This window comes from Siniperca chuatsi, linkage group LG20 (assembly GCF_020085105.1).
Source record: "Siniperca chuatsi isolate FFG_IHB_CAS linkage group LG20, ASM2008510v1, whole genome shotgun sequence".
In the NCBI taxonomy this organism is placed as follows: Eukaryota; Metazoa; Chordata; class Actinopteri; order Centrarchiformes; family Sinipercidae; genus Siniperca; species Siniperca chuatsi.
Window position 1 is genome coordinate 19,506,616 of NC_058061.1, and position 14,327 is coordinate 19,520,942.

At 42.1% G+C, this 14,327-nt stretch overlaps 1 protein-coding gene across 8 annotated transcripts in view; it reads left to right on the forward strand.

The window, feature by feature from the left end:
* Positions 1–317: 317 nt before the first annotated feature.
* The window catches only part of pkd1b (polycystic kidney disease 1b), a 29,483-nt gene continuing 15,473 nt past the window's right edge, over positions 318–14,327 (forward strand). For 3 of the 8 annotated variants that reach the window (XM_044179322.1, XM_044179323.1, XM_044179326.1), the window contains exons 1-17: positions 322–638; positions 1,807–2,002; positions 2,094–2,302; positions 2,437–2,555; positions 4,683–4,830; positions 4,929–5,194; positions 5,315–6,079; positions 6,545–6,676; positions 6,837–7,012; positions 7,161–7,297; positions 8,002–11,672; positions 12,204–12,356; positions 12,553–12,693; positions 13,162–13,444; positions 13,589–13,691; positions 13,840–13,968; positions 14,153–14,303. In XM_044179322.1, the coding sequence (XP_044035257.1) occupies positions 566–638; positions 1,807–2,002; positions 2,094–2,302; positions 2,437–2,555; positions 4,683–4,830; positions 4,929–5,194; positions 5,315–6,079; positions 6,545–6,676; positions 6,837–7,012; positions 7,161–7,297; positions 8,002–11,672; positions 12,204–12,356; positions 12,553–12,693; positions 13,162–13,444; positions 13,589–13,691; positions 13,840–13,968; positions 14,153–14,303 (6,852 nt within the window). In that variant the 5' untranslated portion in view covers positions 322–565. Of the gene's footprint in view, positions 639–1,806; positions 2,003–2,093; positions 2,303–2,436; positions 2,556–4,682; positions 4,831–4,928; positions 5,195–5,314; positions 6,080–6,544; positions 6,677–6,836; positions 7,013–7,160; positions 7,298–8,001; positions 11,673–12,203; positions 12,357–12,552; positions 12,694–13,161; positions 13,445–13,588; positions 13,692–13,839; positions 13,969–14,152; positions 14,304–14,327 lie in introns of all 8 variants that reach the window. The other 5 variants (XR_006376016.1, XR_006376017.1, XM_044179320.1 and 2 more) reach the window with 3 other exon arrangements.

The window sequence follows — 14,327 nt, forward strand, 5'->3', positions numbered from 1 at the left end:
GATCCCTCTAAATTCCTAAAACTAAAAACAACATTTTGTAGCCAAACAAACTGACACTGACACGACTATGACTCTTTGGTCTCTGAGACTTGTTTCTGTCAGGACCCTTAGCTGCAACCCGGCTGTTTCTATTGAGTGCCAGGGGTTTTACAACATGGTAAAGAGCAGCGCTGGCCTCCTCTGTCCACTCTGCTTCTATAACTGTTGCTGAGAGACAAAGTAGAAGTCACCCAGGCGCTCAGAGAGAGTGGAGAAAAGGCCTTTAAAACAACGACACCGCCATAACTCATAGTGTGTTTGCAGGAGGGGGGGTTAGTTGAGGGAAATGGGAGCATGTGTAGAAGACACAGAGTTGGGTTTATAGGGATTGAAAGGAAGACAACAGTTTCAACTCGTACAAGAACACTGAGGATGAGGGGAGAGTCTTGTGGCAGTGACAGGAAAAAGTATGAGCAGAATCTGCACATTTACTGCAATGATGGGAGTGCATTGATCTCAACAATGCTCCTGTGGTGATTAGGGAGAGAGTATTTTTTCTTAAGGAGGATATGATGTGCTCTACAAGATGACAGGTACACTTGCACCGCAAAAACAAGCACTGTGGATTCGTTGTGTGGTTTTGATCACTGCAGTTGGAGGTGAGAAGCTTCATTTTGTACTGAATAAAAATCTTTTGGGAAATTCTGGTTTCGTTTGCCTCCTTCAGAGAGGTGAGGGTTCAGAGTTAACTACAGCAACCCTGGAGCTGGATACTTCAGCTGAGTAGATGCTTTAAAACATGACAAATTTTAACTTGACTAATACAGTTTCCCAAATCAGTGATCATCATTTTGTATTGTAAAGGAAATTGATTCACTGTTTAATTGAGGCAGTTCATTGCTAGTTGTGCTAACTAGCTGGGTTCACACTCTCATTGGGATGGGTCATTTAGATTTTTTTTATTTTAGTGTAGAGGTGGCAATTTTAAATTATGGTAGAAGTTAAGAAAGGGTATTGTGGTTATGTTTGCAGCAGGTAGCGTATAATACATACAATAACTCAGTGGTTCCCATACAACCTTTTTGGCTGTTGGTCCCTTAAAATGCAGGAATACTGTATCTACTTGTGACCCCTCACCAGACATCACAAGTGATCCCTCCTTCTCATATCGTTTAATTTAAAGGATTTTTAACCTCATACTGTACATTATTTCAAGCTTTTATGTACTTTGTTTAAACAGTTTGTACTAATGTAATATAGTTTTTCTTTTACTTCATTACAGTATTATCAATAGCTAACTTTTTTTAGTTTTAGTTCACTAATAACCAGTGGTGGAAAGTTACTAAGTGCATTTACTCAAGTCCTGTACTTAAATACAATTTTGAGGTACTTTACTTGAGTATTTCTATTTTATGCTGCTTCATACATCTACTCCACTACAATTCAAAGGGAAATATTGTAATTTTTACTCCAATACATTCATTTATCAGCTGTAGTTACTAGTTGCTTTTCAGATTAATATTTTACAAAGTTCAACTTGATATGAATTTATCAGAAAATATGATATAATGTTATAGAACAATGAACTACCTAACAGTATACAGTAGTTAAAACAAGCTCCACCTCAACCAACTATAACAGTAAAATGCTACTTACACACTGATGCAGTAATGATCCATATATATAGGTAGGAGGCCATATTTCTACCTAATGAGTACTTTTACTTTTGATACAGTACGTTTTGCTGATAATTCTTCTGTACTTATACTTAAGCACAGTTTTGAATGTAGGATTTTTACATTGTGGTATTTCTACTTTTACTTCCAGCCTTCCACCTTCCAGAGGACATTTCTTGTCCAAAAGGAGGTCAGATCCACCTGCCCAGCCGGCGATGCTATTGGCTCTCTGAGATGACATCTTCATGGTTTGAGGCACAGGATTCATGCAGAGAGACTCAGGGAGGAGATCTGGCTTCTGCTCACAGCCTGGAGCTGCAAAACCTCATCCACTACTCCTTTCCAGTGTGAGTGTTACAAAAATGTCTCCTTTCATGTGTTTATATATGCTTATATCTATTAATATACCCTTCCCCCTTTGTTTTTGTGTTGGTTTAGGAAAACCACTGTGTGGGTATGGCTGAAGGGATCGGGGGGAGATGGGTCTGACCAGGTTGGGGATGTGGAGCCAGTAAGTCCTGCATGGTGGGCCGGAGGCAGTGAAAGTCAGGGGGGGTGTACTCAGATGGCCTTGGGGACACAGGGACGGTGGAGGAAGACTCAATGTGCTGGACGATACCTCTTCCTCTGTGAAAAAGAAGTAACTGGTAAGACTTTTATTTCATTGGTGAACACCAGAGGCACACGTTAATATAAAACACTCCTCGTGTATGGCTCATAATATTAGAAATGTGTTGTGAAAGTACCATGAGAAAATTTTGGTTAATCCCTCTTCATGCAGAATCTTTACCATCTGTGGACAGTTACCTGATTGGACTGGTTCTCATGACCGGCATCTATGCTCAGACCCAGATACACCCCTTTCCCAATGTCCCAGACATCGGTCAGCTCACAGTGGAGGTCAGTAAAGTGTCAGTCTAAAATGTTGGTTCCCAACCCAAGAGGTTGCAAGATAAGTCTGAATGGTTGCGAGATGATTAACAAGAAAGGAAAAAAGAAAAACAGAAATCTGCAACACAGAATTATGTTTTTGTTTTCCGACTTTTTTCAAATGATTGCTTTTCGTCTGTGAAATGTTGGAAAATGGTTACTTCTTCAGGAAGTATTAACATGTTGTGACTTGTTGAAAGTGCATGAAAAATAGTTGTAGCAAGCAAGCAGCAAGGAGAACAGTATTGGTACCAGAATTGAACCTTGAGGTACTTGATATGGGAAAAGGATGACGTGAAGTTATTAATGCTGACACAGAATTTCCTATTGGACAGATAAGATGAGAACCAGTCTAGTGCAGTGCCAGATATGCCATGATAAATTGTGTCAAAGGCAGCACTTAAGTCCAACAGCACAAGAATTGAACACATGCCTACGTCTGCATTCATTAAAAGGTCATTAGTGACTTTGAGAAGGGCTGTCTCAGTGCTGTGGTGTTGATGAAAGCCAGATTGGAACTTTTCAAAGGTATTAAGTTTTCCACAAAAGCAAGAAGCTGCTTAGATACAACTTTTTAGAGAATCTTCAAAATGAAATGCAATTTGGAGATTGGGCAATAGTTATCCAGGAGGGTGGGATCAAGCCCAGGTTTTTTTTTTAGGACTGGCTGGACACAAGCAGTTTTAAAGTAAAGTAGTATGAAGGAGTACTTACCTGACAGGGCTGTGGGGGTATGTCGAACAAAAGGATGGTTGAATAATAAAGTTGATTTAATTATGTGTTTGCCTGCTTAGAGACGTAATCTTTGACCAAGTACTTAACAGAATTTCAGAATTTGTATTGCTGGCAGTGTTTAATTACACTGTGGCTTTTGCCCTATTTTTCAGGGGTGGGAGGGTGCTGTACACATGCACGCGCATACATGAATGCGCCCGCCTACATGCAAAAATATACTATCAATACATTTCACTACAGAGAACATTTAGCCTGCGACAAGAAAACCCCTTGAGGCAAATTGCGATTTGTGATATTGGGCTATATAAATAAAACTGGCTTGACTTGAAACAGAAAAATTATTCACCGTTGCAATGTTTTGTTTTAAAGGTGGGGTATGCGATTCTGGAGAAATCCAATAAAATGACAAATACCATGATATAGAGTAAACAACGACACAGCAAGTAATATTACTAACATTAGCTAGGTTGTAGGTTAGCTTATCTAGGTTGTGGGTTAGCAAACTGTTGCTACAGTTGCTGTAGCGACAGCCAGAGAGGACAAGATGGTTTCCCAGAGTCAGCACAGCAGCTCCAGACAGCGATACTCACAACTCTCCCGCTCCTATAGCTAACATCACAACAACAGCATATCTTGGCAAACTAGAAAGTAAGCTGAATGTCCGTGGGCAAGTCATTTAACGTTAAGTGACACACAAATCATGGCTGGAATAGTGTTGTGTGGCTCAGTCCGAGCCACTTTTTTTGTTTTCCATTTACAGAGTCAGGGTTGTGTATAAACACCGGATTTTTATTCAGCGCACACACAGAACGCTCTCTGCTGAGAAACAATAAAAAACAGTGGTCAGGCAATGGTTTGCATTACTTTGTTAAACAGACCAGACTTAGGTTGCATCCCATGACAAGTTTGAACAAGCCCACAGCCCCAAATGTTGGTCTTACGGAAAAAATTGCAAGATAACAGCTACACTAAAAACAATACCCAATGCGCACTGCACAGTAAAACATTCTGGAGGTAACGTCGCAATGCGAATACACCATCATACAGTCGGCTATGCATCAAACTGTGTCAACACCTGACAAAGAGAGGAGAGGATTGAAACACCACATGCCAAAATAATATAGCATTACATATCACACAGGCTACATCAAACTGGAAGCATGTGCATAGCAGCACTGTACAATCTTTCACACAAATATTGCCTACATGCGCCAAAAATTACGATACTTTAGAGCTCGACCTACATTTCTCAAACAAGGCTTTCTGAGCTCATGTCTCTTTAAGGGGAGCCGAGTTCCCCGTAGCTTTTTATTTGAACCCTGGTTGCTGGTTTATATTTTAGTGCTTCTTTGACACCCACAGATGCAGCTGTTCCCAGGGATGTGGTTCAGTCATGCAGGTCAGTTGGTATCAGTGGAGTTGGTTGTCCAGCCCAGCCCAGTGTCCTCTCTGGCCCGTGTCCAGATCCTCCGACCCTACTGCAACCCCAACCACCACCTGGTACCTCCAGGTACAGTACAACAGTTGCTATGAAGGTTTTCTGAAAGCTCCTGTTTGTTTAATATTGTAGGTAATAATCTCCTCTCCTCTCGCCTCTCCTCTCCTCAGGTTGCAGCTCTCTCCTTAATCCATTCACCTGCTGCTCAGCAGTACCACTGTGTAACACCACAGGGGGCTGCAGCATGGGCCAGTACTGGTGCCATCTGCTGGAGGCCTGTGTGAGCCACACCGCTCCCTGCAGCCCCTACGACTCTGCAGCAAGGGGCCGTGGCTTTGCTTTACCTCCCAGATACCCTGCAATACCACCTTTCTACCACCTGGTGGCAGACCTGCCTCTGAGACTAAACCCTAGCTCTGAACTAAAAACAATAAGCGTGAGTTAACCTTTGTTCCATGTTATTGGCTTTTCCTGCAGCCACTATGGACCTATGTTGTTGAATACAAAATATTTTAAAATACATTCCTTACACAGTTTTCTGTTTTTTCTGTAACAGCTGCTTCTTCCAGATCGAGCGATCATGGTGTACCCTGATGATATTGTGGCTATACAACACACTCGCAACTCTGGAACATTCCTACATTGCCTGAACAGTGAAGCTTCTCTAAACTCCCCTTGGCGCCAGAGTTACATGTCCCTTAGAGGGATGGAATGGGGAGGCTGGTGGGAGGGAGGCCTCACTTCCCTGCCCCAAAGAGGCCAGTGGGTGGATGGGGTGGTGTGTGATCTGAGGATGCTGTACATGGACAATCTTCACACAGGTACTGAGCATGATGATAACTTTGGCTTCACCCACAGAGAGACAACCACAGCTCCAGATATTTGGGCCCTGACAACTGGTCTTACTCCAAGTCTGAGGTCTGAATATGGGCTTGATGTCATCCACCCCCTGCCAGATGAAAAGAATCAGATTCATGTCCAAATCAACGTCCCAACACTCATTGTTGTCAAGGTCCTGTTTGGAGAGAAAGCCAGGAGCTCATGGTCAGGTCCAGTTCTCCAGACTGGGGTCCCCTTCCTTCCATCTTGCCCTGAAGAGGTAGCTCAGTCTTGGCCTGGCTGTAAGAGACAGTCCCACGATGCCTGGTTCTCCTCTGTGACTGTGGAGTTGCCCTCAGTGGGGGTTCAAACGCTGAACATCAGTGTGATGGATATAGTAGGCTCTCAGAGTGTGAGTGTGAGGGTTTGTGGCTACGAGGCAGTGAAAGGGCTTAGTATTGAGCCACATGGATGCCTGAGGATGCTTGTAGAGACTCCACAGGTGAGACTGCAAAAATGAATTTACAACACACACATTCTTCTTATTTGACCAAATATTGTTAGTGATCATGTTAGCAGCGTGGCTCTAGAGATGGCAACGTTGTCAAATGTTAGCATGCTAAACAAAGATGGTAAATATGGTACTCACTGAAGAGGTCAAAGACTCCAGCAAGACTTCACTGTGAGACCAAAACGTTTTGGCTCGTGGCCTTCATCATGGTCAACATTACCTCATGAACACCGGCATGTGAATATTGTCGTTGTGAGCATGTTAACCTTTATACTTTAGAATTACACTCAAAGCACTGCAACTGCTTACTGCCTTAGAGCTGCTAGCATGGCTGTAGACTCTTAGTATATCCTTTCACATTTTGTGAAAAAAGGAATGTGGACATGTAAAACAAAAAGTCACCTTAGTTTGATTATATATTCCCTCATATTGATATCTGTCTTTTTTACACTGTAGTCATTTATAGCCAAGGTGGAGAGTGGTTCCTCAGTCAAATTCACATGGGTGATTGACAACCTGGAGACGTTTGCCCATGAAGGAGAATCTTACAGTGTAGTGTTCAAGAAACCTGCTGAGTATAAGCTCAGGGTAAGATAATTTGCTCAGTTACTTATTTTTTCGATTTTAAATATAAAAATTCAACTTCATGATTTATTACTAAATTACATTTTTACATTTTCAGGATCCCCATAATTGTAAAAAAATAAAAATAAAAAAGCAGTAGCCTAACCTTTTATCTTTCTGCTAGGTGACAGCTTCCAACCCTGTGAGCTCTCAAAGCCAGCAAATCCTCCTGACTGCTGATGAAATGACCCCACTGGCTGGGCCAGAGTTTCTGTTAGTCAGGGAGGTCGTAGCTGTGGATGCTACACACCTCTACACCCTCAGGGTCAAAGTGGACATCTCCCTGCCAGTCACGTTCAGGTAAGGCATTGCATTACCCATAACCCTCAAAATCATTGGGATGTTATGCTGTATACCCTTGACTTTACAACAAAGACTACCACTTGAAATGTACCTGTAAAGTTGTTTGTCTGGTTGTCTAAATTCCCATGTGGTATATGTCATGTAGATGGGATTTTGGGGATGGCAGTAGCAAAGTGATACACACCAAGTCTGCTCCATGTCAGAACATGGAAAGGCTTATGGCAAGAGGAGAGAAGCAAGTGTATATCCATGATTCGGTGAACTATACGTATTCCATCTCAGGTAAATACACACAAACTATAACAGCTGCACTAATCAATATTTTTATATTTACAATGGGTCAACTGACTATGTATAATGTGAGAGAGGTTGCTTGTAGTGACGAACCCACAGATAATTATCACCTAACTCTGCAGTTTCTTTCAGTTCTACAAAGCATTTTAGCATCTTTCAGCTTATTGTTTTGGTTTCATGGTCTGCAACTTCTATAATTCCGTCTCCAACAGCAGCAGTTTGCTGTTTTCAGCAAATAAGTTATGATAAACCCACTGCATGCCTCCTACCAAACAACAGACACAATAACTTAGCATCTAACTAATGAACATAGTGGAGCATTTAGCAGCCATGGAGCCCAATATTTCACGTAAGGAGTTGGTGCAGACCAAACCAGAGCTTAAAGGAGAATGAATATTGGACTTACATTCCTTGGGTGGCCAGAAACGCAACCTTAAGTTCATGCTAATGTTGCTCCATGTCTGCTGGATCTGTAATGATCTAACAAGTTAACCATATCAACTTTATAAGGTGATGATATGTCAGTGTTGTATTTACAGCTTATTTATTCAAAGCCACATAATGTAGAATTTGAAAATTCCTGATTTTGGTGACATTGGTGATAAGAATGACACTGATAGAAACTGTGCTTTGTACTTACTATTAAGTCCATCAAGGTAAAATCTATCTTCCTGTGTGTTTGTTTTATGCAGATGACTACACACTTCATGTCCAAGTCTCCAACCAATATGACAACACTGATGCGTCCATGAAGATAAGCGCCCGCCCTCAATTAAATCACCTCCTCATTTCCTCTTCGCTTCCCATGCCCCTCGTCAAACAGACTCTCCTTCTGGAAGCTTCCGCAGAGCCCTCCTCCTATGCTGTCATCTACACATGGGACTTTGGTGATGGCTCCGAAGCTGTCCAAGGTATCCACCGTAAAGTCAGCCACACTTTTACTTCTGCAGGGGTTTATAACATCACAGTGTGTGCTAACAACACTCTTGCAGTCCTGACCACATGGCTCATGTTGGAAGTTATGGAGAAAATCTCTGGATTAATGTTCAACTACAACGGACCCAGTGAACTAAGCTCTGTTACAGATTTCAGAGCTACAGTGGCCACGGGTACGAGTCTCATGTGGAATTTTGTCTTTGGTGATGGGTCCCTGCAGGGAAACCTTACAAATGGTTCAATCTCCCACATCTATAAGTCGCCAGGGAACTATACAGTCAGTTTAACTGTCTCAAATTCTGTCAGCCAAGCTCATCAGTCTATCAGTGTAGAGGTCTATAGGTTGACTATTAGCGGAGTTCTCCCTACAGAATGTCACATGAGTGAAAGAGACATACAGCTTACAGCTCTGGTTAATGGGAACATATCCAAAATGACTTTCCATTGGCTCTTTGGAGATGGATCACCTCTGACTGTAGTGAGGGGACAGTCAACAGTCATGCACAAATATCAAAGCCCAGGGATTTTTCATATTAGTCTGACTGTGTTTAGTTCTGTTACATCTGTGTTATTTAATACGAGTATCTGTGTCGAAGCACCAATAACCAACATGACAGTGCAGTCATCACAGGAAGTAGTGGCAGTAGGAGAAGAGGTATGCTTCAGGGTGTTAGTTTCCCCTGAACGGATGATAGGTTACCAATTTAAGTGGTTTAGAAGGCCCTCTAGTCTCATTGCCATGACAGAAAATGCTCAAAAGTGTTTCAGCTTTAAAGAAGAAGGTGTTGAAGAAGTATCAGTAACGGCAAGTAACAAAGTCAACAACAAAACAGCCAAAGCTAGTATCACCATTCAAAACCCTGTAAGTGAGCTGTCTGTGGCGCATGATAGTCAAAATGACACACTGATGGTCAATACATTAGCATCATTTTGGGTTGCTAGTTGCACTGGCAGCAATGTGTCAGTGCTGTGGGACTTTGGAGATGGCTCTCCGGTGGAGCAGAAGCAAAATGTGTCACATGTCTTTACCTCGACGGGTCAGTTCACAGTCACCACCACAGCATTTAACGCTGTTAGCCGTGATTCTGTGACCATTAAAGTGAATGTTTTACTTCCTGTTTCAGACCTTTCACTTCACACCAACCAGCCTTATGCTGTAGTTGGAGAAGAAACTCTTATCTCAGCAATTAGCAGTGCTATCAGTAGCAGCAACTACTACTGGACTGTGGACGGTGTGACCTCAACCAAACAGGGTACTTATCAGTTTAGATTTGCTTTCCTGAAACCAGGAGTGTATCAAGTGAGGGTTATAGCACAGAACTTGTTGATTAGAAAAGAGGCAGCTATTTTAATTGAGGTCTTTGAAAGAATAGAGGGTCTTCAGATTGAATGTCAGAACCTGACAAACATGAAATACATACCAACCCAAGAGGAACTGCCGTTTATTGCTTCAATCACCAAGGGCTCCAATGTCACTTATCACTGGCTTGCAACACAGAGCGAAATAAACCGACAAATTACTGGTGATGGAGAGCTTTTTCACATGTTAGCTGAAGCTCCTGGTGGGATTTCAGTTCAGCTAAGAGCTTTTAATAAATTGGGTGAGGTCACCAGCATTGTTTCTTTAGTGGCAGTACAGCGTGTAACAAGTCCACACATTACAACACAATCAAGCATTGTGGCATTAGGGAAAGTAGTGAATATCTCTGTATCCGTGGTTACAGGATCAGACCTACAGTACCTTTGGTATATGAAATCTGATCTTTCACCCCTGCGGACACATGCACCCTTTCTTCTCCACACTTTTACAAGTTTGGGCAACTGTCTCCTCAAAGTTTCAGTTCAGAATGTCCTCAGCCACAGCAATGTCACCAAAGACTTTAACGTTCAGGAGGAGGTCCAAGAGGTGGACTTTGAAATTGAAGGAAAGATGCATCCATTTTATATCACCACAAGTGCTGCCGTTCCATTCCATGGCCTCATTCGGAAGGGTAGTGATCTGCACTGGAACTGGAAAGTTAGAGATGTCAAAACCATGCTTTTTAATGCCAGTAATCAGACCTTTGTCTACATTTTTCCACATGCAGGCATCTATCAGGTGTTTTTGAATGTCTCCAATGGTATAAATTGGCAGATGGTTTCACACAGTGTCACAGTCCAGGATGCAATCAAAAGTCTAATGCTGAACATTTCCAAGTCTTCTTTCTGCACCGAGGAACAAGTTAGTTTTATTCCAACAATCTCCAAAGGAAGCAATGTAAGCTTTGTTATAACATTTAGAAGCAAAGATTGGATTCATAGTCAGGGCATTCTCGAAGGGCGGTTCACCACATCAAGCCTTCCAGCAGGGACACATCTAGTTACAGTGAAAGCATGGAACCAGGTCAGTAGTGCCAAGGTGTCTTCCAGTATTCTGGTCATTGAGCATATTCAAGGTTTGCGACTTCTGAACTGTTGTTCTGTTCCTCTGGAGGCTCTGAAAGGAATCCAGTTCAAGGCAGAAATTCGAAGTGGACTTCCAGTCAACTACACCTGGATATTTCACTTGGTGGGGTCTGAGCCCACATGGCTCATGGGACAAGAAGTGATCTTTACTTCACCAGAGAGTGGTTTATTGTCTGTTAGCGTGCTAGCCACCAATGGAGTCTGTTCCAAGACACTAAATGATACTGCTACAGTTCAGTGGCCTGTTAAGAAGGTCAAGCTTGTCTGTCATTCAGAAAGAATATTTGTTGGGCATTCTGTCACGTTTTCTGCAAAAGCAAATGGAGGGAGCAATCTCAGATACCTCTGGGACTTTGGAGACTCCACTGAAGCATTGGTGACTGACTTAAGCACAGTCAATCATACTTATTATACTCCTGGGAAATACAGTGTTATGGTTAAAGTTCTCAACAGTGTCAGCCACGTATCCACACAGTTACACATGGAGGTGGAGGAGCCCCAGTGTTCCAGCCCTCAAGCTTCTCTTGTCCAGAGCCACTCTACTATCTTCAGGTCTAGACCGAGTTTCTTTGAAGCAAATGTGGACATTAACTGCTCTGCTTACAAAACCACATACCTATGGGAGATACTCAAAGAGTCAGATTGTACCAATGCCAAGTTAAAATTATCAGGGAACAAAGTCATTCTTAGAAGTCAGGTAGATGCAACTTCAACTTTTCTCTTACTCCCAAAGCACACTCTCGATATGGGACAGTATTTCCTGGTATTCACCGTTTCACTCCAGGGAACTCCTCTACTTGTCCAACGAAAAACCAGTGTTACAGTAGTCCACTCCCCACTGGTAGCTGTCATCAAGGGAGGCTCACACAGACTGTGGCCCAGCCTTAGTGACCTCATCCTGGACGGATCTGAGTCCCAAGACCCTGACGTAGAGCCAGGAGTGGAGGATACACTGCAGTATCACTGGACCTTCATGACAGTGGTAAAGGCCTCTTGATGTTAAAGCAACTTTAGTGTAATAAAAATTCTATTAAAGTTAAAAGATCCAGTGTGTAACAGTTAGGAGGAGCAATTCACAGAAATGGAATATAATATTTATAAGTATATTTTAATTAGTGTATAATCACCTGAAAATAAGAATTGTTGTGTTTTCATTACCTTAGAATAAGCCGTTTTTATCTACATAGGGAGCGGGAGGTCCACGGAGGTCGCCATGTTGCACCGCCATGTTTCTACAGTATCCCAGAACGGACAAACCAAACACTGGCTGTAGATAGGGCTGATCACGTTTTTTGCAACTTTTGCGGCCACCGTAGTTACTCCTACACGCTTGGAAGTGTGTAAATCCTACACACTGGACCTTTACTTGCTATTATTATGAGTTGGATAAAGAAGCATGAGATAACAAATTAAGATAAAATTTTAACGCATCAAAAGTGGTAGCATTAATTATATGATACACAGTCATCTCCCACTGTAGGTGTTACTAACACCTGGGTGTTTGTATTTTCAGAACTCAACAGAGTCTCATTTTGTAAAGCAGCTCATTGGGAGTAGCAGCAGTAGAATGATTGTACTCAGCACCCAGCTGCACTCAGGCACAGTCTACGTTTTCACCCTAACTGTACACAAGGCAGGGAGAAGACCTGCCTCTGTCAACCAGACAGTGAGTATTACCTCACTCCATTCTCACACAAAAGCATGCTTTTTCTTGTACATGCTGTTCAGTTGAGAAAAACTATATGAAGTTGAATATCTCTTGCAAACAAATAGATTTGGAGACTTGGGCAATTATGGAAGAACTTACCAATGGCACACCAACGAATTTAGTTGAACAAGACACTTATCTCTCCTATCTTTAGGTGACTGTGTGTGAAGCTCCTGTGCTTCCTGTAACTGTGGAATGTGTGTCCTGTTCTGTGTTGTCCTCCCCTCACCACATTAGTTACACCACCCCCATTATCCTCTCTGGACAGTGTGGACAGTGTGACGACCAGGCTCAGGTAATGATTCTGATACTAAAGTTCAGCTTACATGTAAAGTAATTTTTTAAGTAAATTCACTTTCACCAATGTTTGTGAAAAAATCTGTTAAATAGTGGTGTTCTGAAGAAAATGAATATGTTGAAGGTACTGGAAAAAAATCCTAGCATAAGGCAAAACATTTCTTTAAAAACATAACACGTAAAAATGCAACGGTAATACAAGTGGAAAGAAAACCTATCAACGCACGGTGCTTCCTCTGCTGCAGTCTCTGCTGTTATTCATTATCTTTTTAATTTTGGTGTTTATCTGCTTAGAGAATTAATTTGTAATTGGACAGTTTAATCTATATTCAATCTTAGCAATGCTTAATCAGGTAGATAAATTAACAATACAATGGTTTGTTATTTGCAGCCAAGAAATATACAAATATTCACAGACAATAAGACATTCAGTATTATTATGATTCATTTATGTGTCTTCTCACAGTACAAATGGAATGCTGAGGACCAGACTGGCATGACCCTTCACCTTAACAAGGTCGCCACCTCGACAGGGAGACATTCTCCTAACTTGGTGGTGCGTTCAGGTGTCCTGCAGCCTGGGCAGAGTTATACCTTCACTCTCAATGTATCCCAGCCTGGCAGAGGGCAGTGGGGCAGTGCCAGCCTGACGATACTACCTAACAATCCGCCACGAGGTGGCCTGTGTGATCTCAGTCCAGAGTCAGATATACGTCTGCTGGAGACAGTGGTCACCTACAACTGCTCAGGTAACACTGTGGTATTAGTAAAAGTATTTAGCATCAATATCTTTGTCGCTTTCAATGGACAAAAAGTAGCTTTTGAGCAAGCTTTTGAGTAAATGCTTCTTCAACAATTTGACTGTTTCACTAACATCTGTTCTCTCTTGACAGGGTGGCAAGATGATGAAAGCAGGGCCTCTCAGCTGATCTATACCTTCCAGGTAGCATCATGCCAGACCATTGGCATGATGTGCCCCCTGCTCACTCTGTACAGGTGAATACAGGCCTCAACTTACATCTATTAATAGAAAAGAAAGTGCGATCCTGACCTGATGTTAAAAACTGCATTAAGATGTAAATTTGGGTTTGCTTCCTGTCAAATTTAAGCTTTTTATCTTTTTAGTCTTAATTTCTCTTCATAGGGGTACTCGTTCAACATTTGGCAGCCTCGTTCCAATGGGAAGTCCTGGGCATGAACGAGGCATGTCAGTTATCACAGTTACATTGCTGATAGAGGACCATCTGGGGGCAAAGGTCATTGCTCTGAACAGGTAAGGTACCAGGATTTGATGTAGCCAAAGCAAAATAAACAAAAAAATTATGTGCAACACCTGCCACTATACTTTATTTTTCAGTCAAAGGTTAGAAAAATCATTTAGGTTATTACATGTCTTGTCAATTTCTTGTGTCATGTTTTAGTGAACTCTCAGTATTCCTGATTGCTCCTTTCTCCAGAATGTTGACAGTTGAAAATCCTGCAAGGGACGAAGTTGCCAGTCAGTGGCTCAGAAAAAAGAGCCAGACAGAGCTGTGGGCTTTAGTCCAACATGGCAACCCTCAAGAGATCATCCCTTATTCCATTGCTCTCACTAGCCAGCTCAATCAGGTAGTGTGTCATCATATCACATCT